General features: G+C 35.3%; 1 protein-coding gene across 3 annotated transcripts in view; it reads left to right on the forward strand.

Moving 5' to 3' along the window:
• The window catches only part of GRID2 (glutamate ionotropic receptor delta type subunit 2), a 1,267,610-nt gene that overhangs the window by 986,286 nt on the left and 258,624 nt on the right, over nucleotides 1–22,700 (forward strand). For all 3 annotated transcript variants that reach the window (XM_032459821.1, XM_032459811.1, XM_032459829.1), the window contains one exon: nucleotides 16,497–16,809. In XM_032459821.1, coding sequence (XP_032315712.1) covers nucleotides 16,497–16,809 — 313 coding nt within the window. The remainder of the gene's footprint in view (nucleotides 1–16,496; nucleotides 16,810–22,700) is intronic.

Genomic DNA, 22,700 nt, shown 5'->3' on the forward strand with positions numbered 1-22,700 from the left:
GTCTAATTGAAGTGAAAAGATAATTGACTGGCTCACAACAATCCAGCGATGAGATCGAGGCTCATTTCCTCAGGCCTTGACATCACTGTCTCCATCTCTCAGCTCTGTTTCCCTTTGTAGTTCCCCAGTTCTCAGACAGGCTCTCCTTTTTAGGCAGCAAAATAACTTTCAGCAGGTCCAGACTTAGATTTCATCCTCTTATCCATCCCATTGTAAACATAGATTGTCTTTTACCATTAGTTCAACAGAGCGCCTCAGTTTTAGTACGGGGGTGATCGGGGGGAGGCGGCGCTCTCAGTGCCAGCCTGTACCCTGTGCCCACCTCGGGAACTGAGGGAAGGAGCAGCTCAGTGTAAAATACTGGAGATAAGTGTGGGGAAATGCTGATTCCGCAAGAGAACTGGCAGGCTGCTATCAGAAGGGGGAAAGAGTAGATAGTGGACATACAAAACAAAGATATCTTTCAGAGGCTTAAAAATAATGGAATAAGTTATATGGAAACTGTCAACAGTTACATGTATACAAAAATTTAAATCATGAATAAATCAAAAATGATAATAATCAAATTAAATTATAAAGAATTAAATTACAAACATAGAAAATATTTGCAAAACTATGGAGCACTGTTAGCCTCACTGCTTCTCTGCCACACGAAGAGGGATAAAATACATAAGAAAATACTAAGACCACAGTAGGTAAAGCTGTAAAAGATACGACCTAGAGTTTCAAAAGAGGAGACCGTTAAACAATATAAATCTAAAAGGAAATCTAGTGTAATGGAGTAGGGCAATTAATAAAGTAAAAAAATAAGATAAGTATATGCAATATGAATGGTTAGTGCTTTTATAAGGAAAGCACTACAACTCTGTGTTATATAACTTGGAACTATTTTATATGCTGTGCTTTACAATAAAAATAGATTGCCCTTGGAATTAGAGGCACATATTTCAGTCAGCAACATACTTGACAGCACTGACAAGACGAGTACCATCAGGAGTGAAAAAACATAGTTTGAAGTGGACCAAAGAATAATTATTAGCACTTATATAGAGTTTACTATTGCTGAAGCAATTCTATATACTTTCCATTTATTAGCACTCAGAAACACAACCACCCTATGAGGTAGGTACCACTCTTATCCCGACAGTGTGGTGATGAAGCAGGGCTATAGAGGTAATGTAACTTGCCTGTAGTCACTTAGCAAAGCTGTGGAGAACTCAAACTCAGGCAGTTTTGATCCAGAGTCCAAGTTCTTATCCCCTTACTTTATCCCCTTACCTGAGGGGAACAGAGTTCTAGTGTAAGCTTGGTCTTAAAAGCATTGAAATTATACTCAGAAACTGTTCAGTGCAGGTTTTTAAAATTTGTGTACTCAAATAAGGTTCAGATGGAGTTTGGATGGATATGAGTTGAAGATACGTAAGACTACATAGAGAGGATTTAGGGAGTGCATCTCTAAAATTCTCCGAAAATCTCACCTTTTTTTCTCAAAAACCTGTCTTCTTTCCCTTTAAAAAAAAAAAAAACAACTTAAAACTCCTTAGAAAGGCATGCATTATCTTCTGCAGTCTGTGTCTCATTTCCCCACATTTTATCGCACTCCATATAGATCGCATTCCGCTTTAATCTGCTTTGGCTGTCCTCACTCACTTCATCTTCCTGTATTTTCAGTCCCAGCTAAAACTCATGCTTTGTCCCATAAGGCTTTCAAACCATTCCCATCTCTTGGTAATTCCATCTTCTGAGTACACCTATTTCACTTCCATTTTCACTTCTTTTCAAATGACCCTTTAGGAATAAGGCTCAGGAATATATATATTATATATTTAATTCACATACTAATATCAGAATGAATATGTGTGTCTGTGTATATATATATATAGAGAGAGAGAGAGAGAGAGAAAGAGAGGCCTTTTTTCTTTTCTTTTCATAGTCCCTCTTTTGGAAACCAGAGGGCTGAAGTTGTGTTTATGTTGCATGCCAAGCAGAATGCCCTATATTCATCTTTTCATCCCCGCATGTTTTTGAATGCATGGTCTGTTCTGGGCACTGTGCCTAGCATCACAGATACAAAGGAATGGAAGACATTGTTCCTGCCTTCAAGAATCTCGTAGTATACACAGAAGACAAATGTGTAAATAAATAACAAAAACACAGTGCGATAAATGCCATAGGGTAATGTGTACAGGGTGCCATGGCAACCTGGGGCAGAGTGGCAGCCTCTGCCTTGGGAGTTGAAAAGATTTCACATAAGAGGAGAAATGTGAGCTAGGTCTTCAAGATGAGTAGGAGTGAGAGAGGCAACAACAGGGACAATTATAAAAGCATGCTTGCAAAGCTAAAGAGTTTGAACTTTATCATTTAGCCAGTGAAAACTATAAAAGATTTTTCTGTAACAGAAAAGTGGGATTTCACTTATGTTTAAGAAAGATAACTGAGGTAAGGCCAAGGATGCACTGGATTGAAGGGAAAAGATAAATTGAAGGGAAAAGACAAAAAGACATTTGGAGAGGAATTAAGGGGTGTCTAAACTAAAACAATAGCAATAGGGGATTAGCAACAACAACAAAAAAAGATTTTGAGAAATCAATCCATATTCCAAGAAAAAAATGACTAGAACTTGGTAAGCTGGAGGAGAAGAGAAAGGAGGTGTTGCGACTTGGTGAGAAATGTAGCAGAGGAGAATGAGCAGATGGACACTCAGTGACAGAAACAGGGAATTGAGAAGGAGAACAGATTGGAAAAGGGCAGCAGAGATTCAGAGCTTGGCTGTAGACATTTTGATTTTAAGATGGCTGAAGAACACCCTAACAGAATTGTCCAGGAATGGTTAGTAATGTGCATTTGGAACCTATGTGAGTGATGTATAGGGCTAAAAAAAAAAAAGTTTAGGAAGTATATGTATTCCTCTCACCTCCATTATAAAAACTGAATTTGGAGTGTTGGTGTAGCATGAAGATTGTGCACCAGATGATTATTGAAGGCCTGAAATTATTGTACTTGAGCACTGCTGTTACTTTTGCTGCTAAGAGAGACAAAAAACCTAGCGGGAAGAGATTGCTCACTTGGTAGGAGAGTTCAGAGGACCTGAGAACATGGTGTGCTGCCTCCTCTCCCATCCGCACTGGAGAGAGGAATACTGGGGCAGCTGAGAAGACATCAGACATAGAGACAGGCCCTAGAGCTGGGCCTATCTGTGCCACCAAAACAAGTGGCAGGAGGCACAACAATTAACACCATTGCAATCTCCGTTTTTTTAAGAAACCGGGTTTGGGCTAATTCCTTTGATCTAGGGAAGACAGAGGTGGTTAGCTAGGACTAGGCCAGAAGCTGCCTCTTGAGCAAGCTACTCACTGGATCAGGAGAAGGCAGTGGGTAAGGACCCATGCTTGTGAATGGAGAGGTTCCTCAGTTGGGTGCCCGAAGATCATCAGATAAGCCCCACCATTACACACACAAATATACTTACATAGTTCCACCCTATTTTTCCATTACTGCAAACCAGACTTGAGAATATCTGTATCCACCAGTGAAACTCCACTCACCAAAGAACTCCTCCCCACATACACAACTGCCCAGTGACAAATGCGTACAAGCCTTGTGAAATGAAAAGGTAGCTTTGCGAAGGGAGTCACAATAAGATGTGTAAAGAGAAAAGAAGCCCTTAAAGAAGCCCTTATAGAGACTTTACGTTGGACAATGACTAACATTTTAATTCTTAAATTAGACAAAACAGGTGTTAATGGACTGGTTGACTATCTCAGAGTATGTCAGCTATAGTCAGGCAAGAAGTTCAAAAAGTACATGTGGTAATAAGATTGCATGTTTGTATGTCTGAATAGTGAGTGTTCAAAAATAATCCACTGGTTATACAAGCAGGAACTGGAGCACAGATGTGGGAAATCACACAAGCTGTGTGTATGTAAGTAGAAGAGAAAAAATGGCCCCAAATATTTGTTGTTGATAAGGGAGGATTTTTAACACTTAATCAGCGGACCAAAGAGAAGGATAAAAAGAGATCTGTGAAAAGAAATAAATTATGTAGATGCAAATGACTTAGCGAATGGTTGTAGAAGCAATTTTCTAAATTTGCAGGTGATATTTAATTGGCAGACACTGCAAACAGTCAGGAGCATTTCAATCAGATAAAGGACTTGAATCATTAAGTACTTGGTCTAATAGGTGGCAAGCATGGATAAGTAGTGAATAATAAGTCTTGAATCAAAGCTAAAGAACAGAGAGTGAGTATTTGCCAAAGGGAATGACGCTATCCAGGAATGGCTCTCAGGTTTAAAGAAAGTTATGGGCAAGGACAAACAAAAATTCAGTAAAATATGTGTAGAATTAAAAAGATTTGGTGAGTTATAGGATATAAATTAACAAGACTACTGCATCAGTCAAAGCCAAGGTGATATAAAGACCGGTGCTATGATGAGAAAATCTCATAACTTGAGGATATATAAATCCTGAATTCCACTGTTGGCTATTGAAATGCCATCTATTACCTAGATTTTCATCTGTCTTTGGTCATGGTGTAGGGATAAAATTAATGAGTAAGATAACTTCCACAGGCATAAAAGAGAGTGCAGATTTGGGTGAGGCCCTTCTAAGTAACTTCTAAAGATCATTTCAACCCTGAAATTCTATATGATTTTATGGACATACTCTTAGGGAATTGTGTTTAGATTGATTGGTCATTTTTATTTAGGATGCCCATTCCATGAAATAATAGCCTGTGTTAGCCTGGAAATTATGGACCTGGAGAAATATACCACAAAAGAAAGAGGATAATAATTTATGATGGTCTAGAAAGTAGTTGATGCAATGGAGAATGCTCTCCTTCTTTCCCTGTGTTTTTTGTTTGTTTTGTTTGCAATGTTGATAACTTTAACTCCTAAATAAAAATTTAACTTTAATATTGAAGAGAAATAGAAAATATCCTTTATACAACATCAAAACCATATTTGGGATCATTTAACAGCCACTCACATGAATGTACCAACCCCATTTGAGGAGTTTGTTTTAAATTCTCATACTAATATCAGAATGAATATTTGTAAGTAGAGCCACATCTTGAAAGATACTTCTGGGTTTACCCTTGACTGCCATTTGGATACTTCAGGTTGTAAATGTTTTAAGCCTTAATGATTCTGAGTTTCGTCCTGTAATTTGGTGATTTTATAGTGACAGACTTCAAAATAGGTAAAGGTTTCCTTGATTAAAAAATAAGCAAACACCCGAGTACCTAACAAGTCTCAGCTGTATCAAGGGACGAGGTGACCACAGAGGCTCCCAGTAGGTGTGTGAGGACATCTAACGTGTCTCTCACTCAATCTGTATTTCACCAAACACCACACAGAATTACTCGGTGAACAGCTTAATACAGGTTCACTTCTCATAAAGACAAACTTTGTGGGAGCTAGTTCTTTCTCATTTACAGAGAACTTACATTTCCCCCCCTGCAGAGCTCTAAAAACATCTTTAATAGCAGGCTGAAATGAATTCTAGAATGATTGAAAAGTTTACTGTTACGAAAATTAAAATTCACTTAATTTTAGTCATTATCGTTGGTTTGCATTTTGTTGAAATGTGCATTTACAGTTTGGGCATTTCAGGCAGAGATTGCTTCTATAGTCTCTGCTCACAAGCAGCCTTCAGATGACTTCTCAGAAAGTTTTAAAAAAGTCTCTCTACGTGACTCTTTCTGACGGTCCTTTTCTTTGAAGATGGTAGCTTTCCTCTTGGAAATTGCAGACATGGTATTATTTTTAAATCCCTTTTAATGCTGCAGGATAATGCCTGAACAACTGCAGTTTATAAATAACTTGAGACTTGCTTCCCACTCAGCATTCAATAAGCATTTATTGGGGCCTAATGTGTGGCTGGCATTGTGGGGGATACAAAAAATATAGAACAGAGTTCCTGTTCTCTAAGAGCTAAGTAGCTAGATGAGAAGTAGGAAGGGAAGAGGGAGATCCGACAGCCAACACTTTCTTTACTATCCACACGTCAACACTTTCTTTGCTATCCACACGTCAACTTCCACAAGCCGTTCTCGAGGATTGAATTACCATCTGTAAGTAGACAGATTTCAGATTTGTTTCTTTAGCCCAGACCTCTCATCTGAACTGCAGGCTTATAGTTCTTACTACTATTTGGCATTTCCTCTTAGATGTCTAATGGGTACCTCAAACATAACATGTTCAAAACTGAATTCCCGGTTTTACCCCCACCCCCACCTGCTCTGCCCACAGCCTTGCCTGTCATAGTGTGTGGCGACTCCAGTCTCCACGTGACGCAGTCTGAAACCTTGGAGTTATCCGTGACTCCTCCTGTCTCTGTTACACCTCATACAGTGTGCACCGGCAGTCTTCTCCGGCTATAAACCTGAATTGTGTCCTAAATAGGACCACTTCTTACCACTCCACCACTACCCTCTGATGCAAGCCACCGTTTTACCTCCTTGCCTACCCTCTTAACTATCCACCATACTACAGCTTTTTCTTTCTGTAGTCTATCTTCAACACAGCAGTCAAAATGATTATTTTTAAATGCCAGTCAGATCATACCACACTGTCCCTAAAACCCTCCAATGGTTTTCCACCTTATTCAGTGTGAGAATTATTCAGTTCTTATAATTGCCAATAATGCCTCTGTGCTCATACGCATATGCATGCACCATCATTGTGTCTGTTCATCTCTTTCTCCCAAGTACTACCTGGGTCTGAGTATTGCTTAGGGGCCAATCTGGAGTCGAAAAATAAGAGTAGGAATATAAACGCTCATCTGTGCCAAAAGGTAAAGAAATGGAGTGGTGGATAATTTGTGGGTAAGTAGTTAGGAGAAAGAGTTTACACAGAAACCATACTAGCAAAAAGCTTATCAGATGTAGCAAGCACAGAATGGTGGGCGTGGCCAACTTCACAGTTTGTTCACTTATTACCTTGGGCAAGCTGTTTACTTTCTCTGAACCATAGATCTGTCCTCAGAACAAGGAGGGCAGTGCCACCCTTGTACAGGGTTGTACAGCTAGCGTATGTGGAGGTTCACACCACCTACGTGAGCTGAAAACATTAAAATCCAGACTACTGAAGTCAGGCAGCCGGGCTGATAGCTTGATATGGAAAAAACCTGTAAAGTCAGAGACTTCTTCATAATGACAGAGACTTCTTTAGGTAGTATACAGCCTTGAAATCTATTCCTTTCCTTCCAAAACTTAGGGTGGTATAAAAACACCTATTTCTCTTCCCACATAGCAAAGAGCAAGTAAGTCAACAGATCTGTTTTGGAAATCTACTGTGGGCAAAGCAGTGTGAAAAATATTTAGGGGGATAGAAAACTATGACAATAAAGCTCCTGCCTCAAGAAGTTTATAACTGAGAAGATAAAATTGGTATTTATGGGATAAGTGCTATATGAGAGATACAGAAGAACAGCAAAAAAGGATAGATGTGTGTGTGTGTGTGTGTGTGTGTGTGTGTGTGTGTGTGTGTGTATATATATAGAGAGAGAGAGAGAGAGAGAGAGACTAGTGAAAACTAAACTATTTCTAGAAGGACTTTAACATTATGCCCATGGCAGTGTGGGGGAGGAGTGGTTGTGAAGAGAGAGCTCAAAGGAATGTGTGTGGTTTCTGGCAAGAGGCTTAGAAATAAGGCTAATAATGACAACATAAAAACTAAACTAATAATACTGTTTTATCACTACGGTGGTGTCAGAGACAAAACATCTATTGAAATAATGAAAAATATGTTTCTAGAAATAGTGTGGTCAGCTCCAAGAAGCAATTTTCAATTGAATACAAATTGCGAGATGAAATTCCATGGCTCGTAATAGGCAAGAAAGAGGAAACATCCTAAAAATTCTTCAAGGGAAAATGATTAACTTTATCAAAGTACCATCATAATCATAAGTACTTGTTGAGTACCTACGATCTGCTATTTCTGTGCTGAAAATTCAAAGGTGACAAAATAGTTGCTCTAAATTCTGTGCAGGCTTTTGAAAGATTGAATAGCTCTGTGTGTGTATGTGCATATTACTCAAATACATTATATTATATTATGAAGTTTGATCAAATTTTGGGAAAAATACGTAGGCATGAGCATATGTAGAAATAGAAAAGAGACTAAAGGGACAGGCATCAATCTTGAAACAATGGTTCTCCATGGGGAAATGTGGAAGAGACTGCTCATTGATCTGATCCCTCCCCTCTTAGTAACATAGCTCCTGAATTTGTAGCCAAATACAGACCATCCGCAATATACATTTCTCAGCTTTTCTCCTGATCTTGTGCGGTCGTGACTAAGTTCTAACCAGTGAGAATTAAACAAATGTGTCATGTGAAGCTTCTGGAAAATGTTCTTAAGGAGGGGATTCTTATTCTTATTCTGATCCTCCTCATTCCTCCTCACTGGAAGGTTAGTAGGAGGACTGTTGTTCAAACAGCCATCTTAAACCATGAGTTGGGAAGCCCTGTACTGAGGAGAGTGGAATGACAAGAGAATAGGAGTCTGTTTCCTAATCCTGGGAGCCTTATCAGCCTGGGACTGTCAGCTGTGGAACTTCTATGCTAATATTGAAGACAGTGGTATTTTGAGCATTTCTTTCACTTGTAGAAAGAGAATGGGCTGATTTTATATCATTTGACCTTCTGAAAACTAAAATGTATTTATATATTGCTTTTACAGTTCAATGTCTAAATTTATTTTTCATCTTAAGTTTGCTTTTCTGTGCTTTATAGTTGACAAACTTATTAGCCAGCGCTGCAGTGTGTACCTTTTCCTGTTTTATTCTGTTTTGTTTTTGCATTGACCTGTCTTCCAGGTTGAGTTCAATGGACTCTACGGTTTAACTTACCTGAAAAATTAATACATTTCACTGGAAATCCAATTTAGTAAATTTCTTTTCTTACATTTTTAACAGCTAAAACTTGGAAAATGTTTAACTTACAAATAAGTACTTGACAACAATATTCACTGACTTGTTAGGTTTGAACCCTGCCAAATATTCTTCTTTATGTCTCTACTAAGCTTGAAAGGCATTTTTACAAATTATTCCATTATAGAAATTTTAGGAATTTTTGAGACTTCTATTCCCTTAAGATGTCAAAGCAAGCATAAGCATCTACCTTCTCCTTTTCAGATCTCAAATGATATGACCAAATAAATGTAACAATAGAGGAAAATTTAATGTGTTACCCTAAATTAATGAAGGATATGTCTGTGAAATGAGAAGTTGTCAGCTTTCAGGAAAGCATACTCCCAAGAAATTGTAGCTTTATCAGGTGACCCTAGAAAATTTTCATTTATTGCCATATTTGATTTAAGTATCAGATTCAAATAGAGATAACACCAGAGTTCCAGCCAAAGTCTATAGGTAAGAAGAAAGGGGAGGGAAGGTATAAGTGACTTCATAAGAAAGAAGGCAGCAGAGAATGTGCATGAAGCTGAGCCAAAATAACCCCCAGAAAGAGAGAAAGTTTAATACCAAGTGTTAATGTGCTGAACACAAGTCTGGAACTTGTCAATACATTTTATGTCACTACATTTTAAAAGTTGATCAATATTCTCCTCACATAGAAAACCACAAAGCAGGATAAACTTGTAACATAACACTTCAAACTGAATTAAACATTTCAAACAAGCATTTGAAATGTCTTAAAAAGAAAAATCTAACAGAATCAGAAATTCAAAAGCTAATCATTGAAATGGCCAAAGGACGAAGGAATGCAACCACCTCAGGATATATATTGAAAAGCAGAATAAAAGACAAAAATCATTAAGATATAACTTACAAATTGCTCAAAGGAGATTAGATTAAGTTACATTGAAGAAAGACAAGGAAAAATAATTAAAATGAAATAAAGAATTAAAAAGATTGAGAGTGAAAGAATCAAAATGGAAAGTAGGCCAGAAAAGCATATATAAAAGCATATATATATATATATTTTTTGATATCTCTGAAGAAGAAAAGCAACACAATGATACAATTAATATTTAAATTCATAATCTAAGAAAACTTTCTATAAAATGAAACAAAGATACTTCATGTTCATAGAAAAGCTGATCCAGGACAATAAACTCTGAGCTACATTTTAGAACAATTAATAGCCTTAAAAGGCAAAGACCAAAAAAATTCCTCAAGGCAAAAAGATCAAAGTACTTTTAATAGTAAAATATTAAATCACTAGAGACTTCTCAAGAGTAACACACAGAGCAAGCCAGCACTAGAGAAGCACTATCAAGAATTTTGTTCAAAAATATGCAAGCCAAAGATTTTATATCCAACCAAAATCTCCTTCATAGCCATGGAGAAAATAGTTTTAAACTAACAAGCACTAAGAGAAAAGTGGACACTTGAGCCCCTCCTGGTGAAACCACTCGAGTATGAGCTTCATTCAGCCAAGAGATAACACGAGAAACTTGGCAAAATGACTAATAGTGATCATTTAATATATTTAATTGTAGAACTGTTACTAAAACAAGGTTAAAAACACAGTTAAGTAACAATATGATATCACCATATGTTGTAAAAATGAAAGGATGGCTTTATTAAACAATGGGAGGAAAAGAGGAGAAGAAAGAGGAAAATAGGACATCATTATTAACTGTAGTGTAGAGAGTAAGTGGAAGTCACCTATTTCATTTAAAACTAAAAAGGTAAAGGGGAAAAAAAGGTGAAGAGTAAGGGTACTATAAAAGGTATAAATGTAAAGTTAACCATTATAACAAAAGTACAAACCTTTCTAAAAAGAAAACAGTAGGAAAAACATACCAGAAAAACACAGTAAAATAACAAAATTCAAACAATAATAAATAATATAAATAATAAAATATATCTTTTTAAATATATTAAATACAACATCCTGATAATATACTATCTTCTCAAGCACACATGAACATTAACAAAAGTCATAGATTAGGTCCCATAGAAAACACCATTTAGTTCCACTGAGGAGGTATGTGTCAAATCAATTTCTCTGATCAAATACAATAAAACTAGAAAAAAACAAAAAATCAAAAAATCTTTCCATCAGAAATTAAGACAGTCTCTATTAAACAATTCTTTGGAGAAAGGAGAAATGCAGATGTAAATTACAGAATTTTTTAAGTAACGGTAATGAAAACACTACATATCTGAACCTGCAGGGAATATATAAAGAAGTGATTCATGGTCTTAAAAATCCGTATCAATAAAAAAGAAAGAAAGGAAATAAATATGTTGAATTACATCTTCAAAAGCTAGAAAAAGTACAACAAATTTTAATAGAAGATATAAGGAAGATAAAAATAAAAGGAGAAAGTAATAAGGTAAATGATTTTTAAAAGTAGATTAAATTAATAAATTAAATTCTGGTGTTTAGGAAATAGCAACAAAAGAGACAAATCATTAGCTACTCCAATCAAATAAGAAGTAGAGAACTTAGACCAAGTTCCACAAAAAAAGTTATCAAAGAACTATACAAAAAAGGACCAGGCCTAGAGTGCTTCACAGGTGAACTCAACCAGTCCTTTAGAGAACAGATTGTTCCAATGCTGTTATAGATGTAAGGAGACTAAGAGACACAACTAACTGCAAGACATGATCCTGCACTAACTTGTTAGGACGGACAGTATTCGGACCAATGACAATGTTGTAACACGGAGTGCAGATTAAAGTATGGTATCGATGCTAAATTTCTTGAATTTGATAACAGTACCGTGGTTCTGTTACAGAAAATCACTGTTTTTTTAAAATAACATATTTTGAAAGAAAATTAGACCTGAATAAATAGACTAGAATAAATGAAAAAGTATAGTATTCTTAGATCCAAAGACTTTGTTAAAATATTATTTCTGACTAAAGTAAATAATGTTATTTTTGAGTCCATTTAGAATCCTAGATTTTATGAATTTATGAGAATGATTTCAAATACATTTGGAGATACATTTGAATGATTATAGCTCAAAAAATCTGAAGGTTGAGAAAAAGGGAAAGCAAGAAATTAATTGTACATATTGACATAAAAATATAATGAAAATTGTATGTAATTAGACCAATAGAAAAGCATAGAAATTCCAGAATGTGTGTGTCTGTGGGTGTTTGTGTAACTGTATGAATTAGGCATATGCAGTAATCATTTCAAATCAGGGGAGGAATTATGGATTCCCCTAGAACAATACTGTGGTAGTGGGCTAATTATTTGGAGAGGGAAAGTAATTATGTTCATATTACGTTGACTCTCGAGACAACCTGCCTGGATTGGAATCCAGGATCTTAGCTATATGACCTTAGGCAAGTTACTTAATCTGTGTCTCAATTTTCTTATCTATAAAATAAAAATAATGGTGGTATTTACTTCACAGAATCTTTGTGAAGATTAATTGAATTAAACATGGAAACCTTTAATGAAAAAGATTATGAAAATGAATATATATATGTATATGAATGACTGGGACATTGTGCTGTACACCAGATTGTAACCAAATTGACACATTGTAATTGACTGTACTTCAATTAAAAAAAAGTATTTAGCTCATAGTAAACATTATATAAATGTTAAATTGTAGTGGCAGTAGTAGTAACAATATCCTTAGTACTTGTCTTAATTGGATTGTTAATTCCCTTATCGTGTGCTAAGCCATAATCAAACTAATGCTGTTCTTCATATTAGCCATTAAAAAAAGAATGAAATTCTGCCATTTGCAACAGTGTGGATGGGCTTAGAGAATATTATGCTAAGTGAAGTCAGACTGGGAAAGGCAAATACTGTATGGTATTTATATGTGGCATCTAAAAAATACAACAAACACATAGATATAGCAAAACAGAAACAGACTCAGATAACAGAAGATAAACTAGTGGTTACCAGTGGGGAGAGGGAAGCAGGGAAGGGCACCATAAGGGTATGAGATTAAGAGACACCAAGTACTATGTATAAAATAGATAAGCAACAATGATATATTGTACAGCACAGGGAATTATTGCCATTATTTTGTAATAACTTTTAATGGAGTATAATCTATAAAAACAATTACTATGCTGTACGTCTGGAAGTAATACAATATTATAAATTAACTATACTTCAAAAAATTAATACCATTCTTTCAGTGAGTTCACAAATACCCTGCATAGACATGGAAAAGTAAATATATAAAAATATTAAGGGAGCTACAATAGTGATCATCATATTGGGATTTGGATGTTTTCTTTATGATTTTTTCATTCTTTAAAATTTTTCTAGGATTTAAAGTATGATCTTAATTTCAGAAAAAAAGTTACTTAAACAGCAATATCATTGGTTCATTTCCAGTGGTATGTTTGAAAACTAATGGATATTGTGCTGTGTGTTTATGATTGGAACTGACATGTTACTCTGTAATAGTGACATATTAAAACATATCTATGTTTGTTTCAGAGAAATACATAAAATCTTGACATTGACAAAATAATTGTGATTGATTTGACAGTTTGATTTTTTTATGGTTTCTTATGTTTATGTAGTACTTATGTTTTAGTTTCACTAATGAACAGTAATAACTTACATATTATATTTACTTAGAAAGGTCTGTTGAATAATGAAAGTCTTTACACTTAAAAATCTTTAGTATAAAAGTGTTTACATTCTCATATTAGTGAACACAGAATGATCATAAGGTCTCAGTAAATAATTTTTAGAATTAAAATTTCAGAGTTAGAGAAGCTCTTATATTACCAATTTCAATCCATTCATTGAACAGATGAATAATCTAAAATGATGAATTTGACTGCTCGCCCAAAGTCAGGTCGTGTATCATTAATTGAAGATGTCAGAATTGAATACATTCTTCCTTTCCTCTTCCCTCCCTTCCATCCTTCCTTCCTTCTCCCTCCCCCGTCCTTCTTTTCTTCCTCCTTTAGCATTTCTTCAATGCCTGCTTTCTCTCAAACAAAACTGAAAAATTTACACTATTATTTCAAGGCCAAAGAATATAAAATGATATTTAAGAAAACTGTTAAGAAGTTTTAAAAATCTATGAACAGTTGCTTCTTATGAAGAGCAGGAGAAGAAAATGTATGGTTTAAGAAGTTGAATAGGCAGAGATAGATCTAGTGCTTGTTAAATGTGTTCAATAACTTTTTTCTTCTACTTTGTGCAAAAAATCTTTAGGTGGGAATGACAAGGGGAAAGTCCTTAAAGGAACTAAAACCCCAGATAGGCACCTTTAATGAGTTTGAATTTCCAAGTCCAAATGAATGATATTCTACGTGAGGGAATAAATGCATTTCCTGATGTGATATATGAGGTAGAGTAAATAATACCTACAAAACGTGAAAAAGAGGGCTGTTGTATAGTTGGAGATTGGCATATTCAAAATTAGAAAAGAAAATTTATTCTGAGAAAGCAGTGAATTTGATTTCATTCCCTGATAAAATTACAGAATGGATTATTAATCATATGTGTTGCAGGTGGTAAAAAAAATAAGCAATTCGTGTTACTTACAAGTATAGTGACTATTCCAATTCATAATCATTTAAGTATAAGACATTTAATTATTTATTAGCAAAATATTTATGAATATTTATAAATGTTCAATCAATATGTTATCAGTAAATTCCTCCTTAGGTGGAATTTTTTTACTTTAGTTGAGTCATAGAATGCTTTGGGAACACTAGTGCATCAATTTGTAAATTGCTGATCCATAGTACTTTAAGGTCCTGAAAAAGTAAGTATACTTTCTGAGAACCTAACTGAATCTCATGGAGTTATTTATTCACCATTAATATTAAGATAAATGAGTCAGCTCACAATTGTCATATTAAAAACAGTTACATTCATTTCACAAATAGATAAACTGAGGCTCAGAAAAGATAGGACTAGAGAGGTAAGGACCCAGGTTAGATTTTCATTCTGAAAAGACCCAACTCCTGGTAACTAAGCTATGCAATACAAATATATGAGCTTGAAAGCAATTATTATTTCTCTGAAAATTTGTCTTCATATAGTATTATCAAGTTTAATACTTCTCAGTTAATAATCTTAAACTCATGGTTCTTATGTTAATATGGCCTCATTGCAATATAAATGGTACAATTAAGAAAAGCAAAATTTTAGACTCTTTTAAGGTAAAAATTGTACTAAAACCTGTTATCCTAATTGCCTATAATATGAGTCATTTGGAAAATGAATGTTGAATATGGGAAAGTGATTTCGAGCACAGGCTTTGTATTAAGAAAAACATTGCTTTAATATCTGACTTCTAAACTTACTAACTCTGAGAACTGAATGAGTTACTTAAACTAAGTTTTAGTTTCTTCATCTATGAAATGGATGGGAAAACATATAATTCATAACTATTGTAAGAATTAAATGAGAAAAGTTATTTAAATACTTAGCACTGGGCCAAGCAGCAACAAATATATATGGATGGGCTCACACACACAGCACACACACACACAATACTTAACTTTAGCTAGACTATTTTTGAAGCCATTATTACTCCAGAGACTAGATGTATCTGAGTTGGTTTAGCATTCCACTAGGCATGTTACTTTTCATGCCTTTTTCCTCCAAAAACAATAAAACCAGTTCTGTATTCTTACATAAAACAATTTTAAAAAGAAAATAATAATGCAAATGTTCAACAAATGATTTACTATTGTTTGTGTTTGTCTGGAAGGAGCTTCCCACAACTTTAGTCACAGCCACAGATCCTTATTTCAAACAAGATACATCTTTTAGATATTTAAATATGTGTTCTCATATCATAGAACTTAAATGTGAAGTCATTTGTTCTGTGCTCTAGCTGCAATGTGCTATATATAAGTAAAATAGCATGTGCTGTGGTTTCTGAGTGCTATCACTAAAAATCTAAGGAGACACACACTGAGAAGAATGGTTATAAGACCAAGAAGAATTGTTTCCTTAATCTTTAATTGCTCATTAAAATGTTTCTGAGGTTTAAAATATAAAATCATGGTAGAGAGCTCTGGCATATGATGTTATAACTCAGTGCCATGAAAGCTCTATTAAACTCTAACATACTTAGAACCCAAGAATATAAATTTTGATGCAGAAAAATCTAAACCAAGGGTGAAATGCCATGTTGAGTTTTTTAATAACCTACTTAATAATTTACACTTTAAGAATATATAGAATATCTTGGGAACATTTTTCTCAGAAAGAATTCTTTGGAGTAAGTTTTACCTTTGCTCCTGTGTTAATGATGGCTTTGATAAAAATGACCCGAGGAAAAAAGACAATCTCCATCAGATATTATCTGCGTCTGAAATATTCTTCACTGATTTCACACGCACTGATAATATGAAAGGTAATTTGTCTAATTCTGGTAGGTCAAGATTTGCAGTAGTAAATGCAAAATTCGCATATAGCTCTTCTCTAAAAAGTCTCTGCAGTGTTTTTCAGTTTATATAAAAAGGCTTAAGATATTGCCTGAGGCATCCTTTTTTCCCTCAAGGCAAGCTAAAGTGCCACAAATCACACTGTTAACGTATTCCTTTCTTTTTTAATTTCTCAGAGAGCCGACATAGGGATTTCTGCTTTAACCATTACCCCAGACCGTGAGAATGTGGTGGATTTTACAACGCGTTACATGGACTACTCAGTGGGAGTCCTACTTCGAAGGGCTGAAAAGACAGTGGATATGTTCGCCTGTCTTGCACCATTTGATCTCTCTCTATGGGCTTGCATTGCTGGCACAGTCCTGCTGGTTGGTCTGCTGGTCTACCTCTTGAATTGGCTTAATCCTCCTCGATTACAAATGGGATCAATGACGTCTACTACTCTCTACAACTCCATGTGGTTTGTGTATGGATCCTTTGTACAGCAAGGTAAGGAGAAAAAATACAATTTAGTATAAAAAAAGAATGTGATATTTCATATGTTATGAATTCGGTTAAGAAGGTTCCAGTTCCGTATCTTGACCTCAATAAGTGTTCTAAAAGGTCTTCACAGCAATTCTCAGAAAAGAACATTTCCTGCTCTTTCCTAGTGGATCTCAACACTGCATATTTCCAGCAAAAAACAGTTTAGTGTCTTTCAAAGTAAGTTCAATTTCATTAATAAAGCCAAAAATGAATGTCAGAGGTAAGGTTCACAAGAAACTCAAGACAAGATTTTCCTTCCCAAGCGCTGACATTCTGAGATACAGCCTTACTAGGATGAGGATACTACCAGATCAGATATCAATTATTTACATACGTAAGAGATGTTGAGACTTGCTCTTTGTTGAGAGACATTATTTTATGTATTAAAGATATTCATTGGCAGTGAAAAGACTTTACGATTCTGATAAGAAATTTCATGCTTCATCTTTCACTTTAATATATAATCTTTACCAATGACTTAGAGTTTCACTATTTTCTAAAGAATGTCTTTGTTGTGTTATTCAGTATTCAATCTGCCCTACTCTTTAAATGTGTCTAGTTAATTACTTGACTCTTACAGTTTCAGAATAGAATAATATTTATTAAATCCCTTATTGAAGACTACTGCCATCATAGACAATGAAATAATAAAATATTTATGGGATTCATAGTTTCCTGCAAACTTGTCACATGTATTGAAGAGGAGAAGTTTGTGTCAGTGGAGACACATGACACTTCTGCATTAATATGTACAACTTTCAGTAGCATCTTACTTTTTATTCACATTTGCTATTGGATCTTGCATTAAATTTCATTCTTTCTCTGATCATTTGACTGATCATAAAGTTTGTCTAGATGTTTCTTCTCCACTTTCTCACTTAAAATCTATTCCTCACACCTCTGTAAGCATGCTTTTCCTTCTTCCTTTCTGTATCAAGGGCTCTGACTAAGGTTGTAGTTATCACAGATATTTTTGGTCTATTCATTAATCACTAATCTGGTAAGTATTTAATTGACACTATTTTTTTAAGTAGAACTTTGCTAGTCACTGAATATACAATTGTGAGCAAGAGAGTCTTTGCCATCATTGAGCTGCAAGTCTTGTGGGACACAAACATAAAACCCACGTATGATAGAGATCCAGCACAGACTGAAATGAGATCACAGAGGTAGGGAGGCTAAATATATCTTAATGTGGCAAAGAAAGCTTTTGAATTAGTACTCTATAAACAGAAACAGAATTAACTATGCAAAGGGCTTACTAAAGAAGAGAATGGGTTAAAGGAGACATAGATGGTAGGAGAGAATTTAAGACCAAGAACTGAGAAAGAAATTAGAGCAGATTATGCAGAATGGAGCTGATAAAGATGAGGCTGAAGATATATTTATTATTACAGGAAGTTTGAACTTGATTTTCAGGGAAATGATCAGCAATTTAAAGGCAGTAAATAGGGGAATGCATGTAAAAATATTCTGATTATAGTGTGGAAAAGTTGAAAGAACAATGTGGAAAGGGCAACAAATTATCAGAGTATTCTAATAACTAAATAAAGAGTTAATGCACAAAGGTAAGATGGCATTGGGAATCAAAAGAAGGGTATTGATGAATCAGTAGAACCCAATGAATTATATAGTGGTGTGGGAATTGGTACTGAAGAAGAAAAAGGATGTGAAGTTTATCCTAGGTTTCTGGATTGGGAAATTACATGTATTGAATATTGATGTCATCTTCTGGGAAAAAGAAAAGAAGAGCAGGTGTAATGGGGAAGATGATACATTCATTTTGGTGCATTTGAGTTTAAGGTATCTATGAAATATCCAAGGATATATTTACTATGCTTGTTAGTGGTGTTATATATTTATCAGAAGCACAGAAGAGACATTTGGGCCAAATATATACTTAGGAGACACTGGCATGCAGATGAGAACTGAAGCCATGGAAGTGAATAAGATCATACAGAGAGAGATCATTGCTCTCAACTGCATACTTCTGATCGAGGACCACTGGCCCAGAGAGGGCCTAGGACAGAGCCCTAAGGAAAGGAATAGACAGAGGAACTTTCAATGGCAACTAATAAGGAGTGGTAAAAAAGATGCAAGTACTGTATATACCATCTACTGATATAAACACTGAATAAAGGCAATATTTGAATATGGAGGGTTTGGTCAACAGTGTTAAACATTTCAAAGAATCAAGTAAAATTAAGACTTGAAAGGTTTTCATTGGATTTAGCAGTAAACTTGTTAGTGGTAGTGTTCCAATGACATAGCTGTGTAACAGATTCCTCTAAAACTTACCAGTTGTGAGTGTCACAAGTTTACACAAGGCATAGTGAGGATGGCTTATCTTTGCTCAATGATACCTGAAGCCTCAGCTGGACAACTCAAAGTCTGGAGGCGGAACTTATCTAAAGACTTGTTCATTTCACTCCCATGTCTGGTGGTTATGCTGGCTGAGGGCTGAGGGCCTCAGCTTTCCTCCATGGTCTCTTTTCATAGAATGGTTTGGCTCTCTCATAGCGTGGTGATTGATCTCTCCATAGAAAGCATCCCCAAAATAGAGAAAAGAGTCAATGAAACAGAAGAATTTTGTAGTCCAGGTTCAGGATCATAAACTTGTATGATGGTGTGAGCTTCTCTTTCAGGGAACATTCTAGATATGCCACTTCATGGCTTTGTTATAAATTAAAACGGTTAAAAAATGTAAAGTTTTTAGATACAGTAACTTATATAAGTGTCACATAAGTGTTTACCAAATAAATAAAAAAACAAAAACAAATTAGACTCAATTGTGGATAATTAGGCACATAAAAAGTATAATAAGGCAAATTATTTCAGATTATTGGCAAGATGGTGTTGAAATAGTAGATCCTAGGGTATATGGAGCAATAAAAAAAAAATAGAAGGACCAATAATGAGAATGTAGCAGAGAGCAAGCCTGAAAAGTAATAGTTGAGTAGTGGGAGAGAGCAGAGTTCTGATGAGACCGGAGAACAACAGTGGAAACGTCAGTGTGAGAGAGTTTAAAGCTTGTATTTACAAAAAGAGAAACTGGAGCCTAAAATTTTTGAAATAGAACAGTAGAGGACAAGTTACAGGTGTGTGGATGTGGATTCCTGAAGAGTTGGTGAAGGACTTCAAAGCTGATTACGAAACTGAGAGCCCAGAGGATTAGATGAACCATCTGTAATGATGGTTGGCTTGGACTGGAGAGGGAGAAAATAAGCCATGTGGCAAACAAAGTTGTCAGTAAATGAGGAGCGATAACTAGGATGTTGATAGAAAGAAGCATCAACCAGAAATGGGAGGTGGTGAAGCTAGATGTAATTAAGCTCCTTTTTACCTCACTTCTTTCCATTCCATCCAACTTTTCTGTGTGTGGTTTCAATAACTACCAATATGCAGATCACTCCCAAATCTATCTTACCCATCCTTGAATTTTAGTTTTGTAGACTCTGTGGATATACTCGAGATACTACAAATTCCAACATGCCAATAAGTGATTTTATTTTACACTTTAAAGCTTTATAGCCTCTCATATTCTCTATTCCAACTGATGCATTACCAGCCACTCAGACATAAGGGTTAGAAACTTGGAAACAATTTTGATTTCTTCTTCTTTCTACCCCTTATATCCACCCATCATCAAGTCCTGCAAATTTTACCTCCTAATTATTTCTGGGAGTGGAGATCTCTTCTCACCTAGGGAGATGAGACCTAGACACTTTACCTAGATTAAGCCTACCTCATTTCTCATCTGAACTACAGGAACCTCACAGTAGTCTTTCTTTTTCAATTTTGGCCCCTGTAAATATAGGCTCACTTACTTGTATATACACCCGAATGATCAGTATCATGGAGAGCTAAGCACATAATTCCCATTCCTCAAATACTTCCTTGGCTTCCTAGTGCCCACTCTTTATAAGTTATTTAGAGCATGAACAATATTCCATCATCTGACTCCTGTCCAGTGCCGATTCTCATCTCTTATCACTCATGTCTCACATTTAATTGTTCAGTTACTCCAACTATTTTTGTCCCTTGAACATAAGAGAAGACTGTGTCATGCCTCTGTGCCTTTGCTTCTACTCTTTTCAGTTTCTGTAATGCCTTTATTACCAACTGCTTAATCTCTACACCCACTCTGTGCTTTCATATGGCAAATTCCTACAGGTCCTCTAATTCTTGCTTTGATCTCACTTCTTTCAGGAAGTCTTTGCTGGAATTAGGGACTATCTTCCATGCTCTAATATATTTATCACAGTATTACCAACTATAGTGTAATTCCCCCCCCCTTTTTTTTTGTCTCCACCTGAGTCCTTTGAAAACAAGATGGTGTCCTGTTTATCTGTTTATCTTTATGGTCGCTTTGCCTAAGCTGAGTGTCTTGTACATATTAGATGTTTAATAAATGCATACTGATCAACTAAGTAAATAAATGAATGCTAAATACTTAACTAAATCAGGCATGAAGTTAACTGCGATATTGTGTTTATGAGATTGCAGTCTATCTGTGACCTTAAACTCATTTAACCCAAACAGAAAGTTATCTGGAATGTCTCCACTGGTATATTTTGTTAGGTAGCTAAGATGAGAAACTTATAAATAAGGTCTCCCATTGGTTGAAGTCTTATTTTTGAGAATATTGACAAGCTTATGGATTGGCTTTCTGAATTTTGTCTCCAGGTGGCCAAATTTTAGCAAGTTTTGGAGAACATCCAAAAGGGAAAGATAAATAAAATTATCCATATGGTTAGCATGCTTTTCTAGTTCTCTAAACAAGCTGCAGATATCAAAAGTTATAAATATGTTAAGCACTTTTCTATCTCAACTGTTCCCTTAAATAAGTTGTACAGCCTGTAGGTTGATTGTACATTTATACAAATTCATAATGATGAATCATGCTGAATTGCACATAATTAACTACTTCATCTGAAAGCCTGCTATTCTTCCAGTTGCTAACAATGAAAAGGTGAATTCATTAAAAGATACCGAGAGTATCTTTATGCTTTGATTAAAAATAAATTAAGAAAAGGCTCCCAAACTCTATGAAAAAGAGAATCAATCAATGCAGTGGCACTGAAATGGTAATGCACAGGCAGTGAAATTGGAATTAGTGATAATTTCCAATAAAATGTAGTCTTTTATGGAGAAGTACAGCTCTTATTTCAGAATTACAGTCTTTATGGAGCCACTAGACCAGATTGAATAGGAATAAAGAAGCATTTCATGATTATCAGACACATTTTTGAAAAAAGAGTTCAGGGACAGCTAACAGCAAAAAAAAAAAAAAATGTTAAATATATGTGAGTTGTTTACTAATCCTGATTTTTTAAAAATTTTGTAACTTCAAAGCATTCCAAAAAAACAGCTCAGGGAATCCAACTGTGCAAAAGCAGTATGGTCCATTATAGAGATAAACTTAGTACATCTGTTTGGCTAGAACATTAGAGCTTGTGAATTAGGCAGTTTAATGCATGAATGGGAGATGAATTTTATGCAAGTTTTGTTGCCATTTTATATCTTCCCTTATCTCCATGCGTACATACATCGCTCTGCAATCAACATACTTTAAAAAAACTGGGGCTTGATTTTTGAAGATCCCTTATATTTACTTTATGGTCAGTGACTCTTAACATCATCTGGGCCATGAAGAGTCTCTACGACTTACTCGCACATGTGGTTGTATGTGATCTGTTTGCTATTTACTTGCAAAGGGAAATTTCAGAGTTTACCTCAGCTGGTTTTGTCTGCTGCTTTGAAATATAAATAATTGTAGTCATGTAAAATGTTTGAGGCTGTCACCTATGTTTCTTTACTGGCAAGCATGTACTATACCAGCTATGTGCCAGGAA

This window comes from Camelus ferus, chromosome 2 (genome assembly GCF_009834535.1).
Source record: "Camelus ferus isolate YT-003-E chromosome 2, BCGSAC_Cfer_1.0, whole genome shotgun sequence".
Classification (NCBI taxonomy): Eukaryota; Metazoa; Chordata; class Mammalia; order Artiodactyla; family Camelidae; genus Camelus; species Camelus ferus.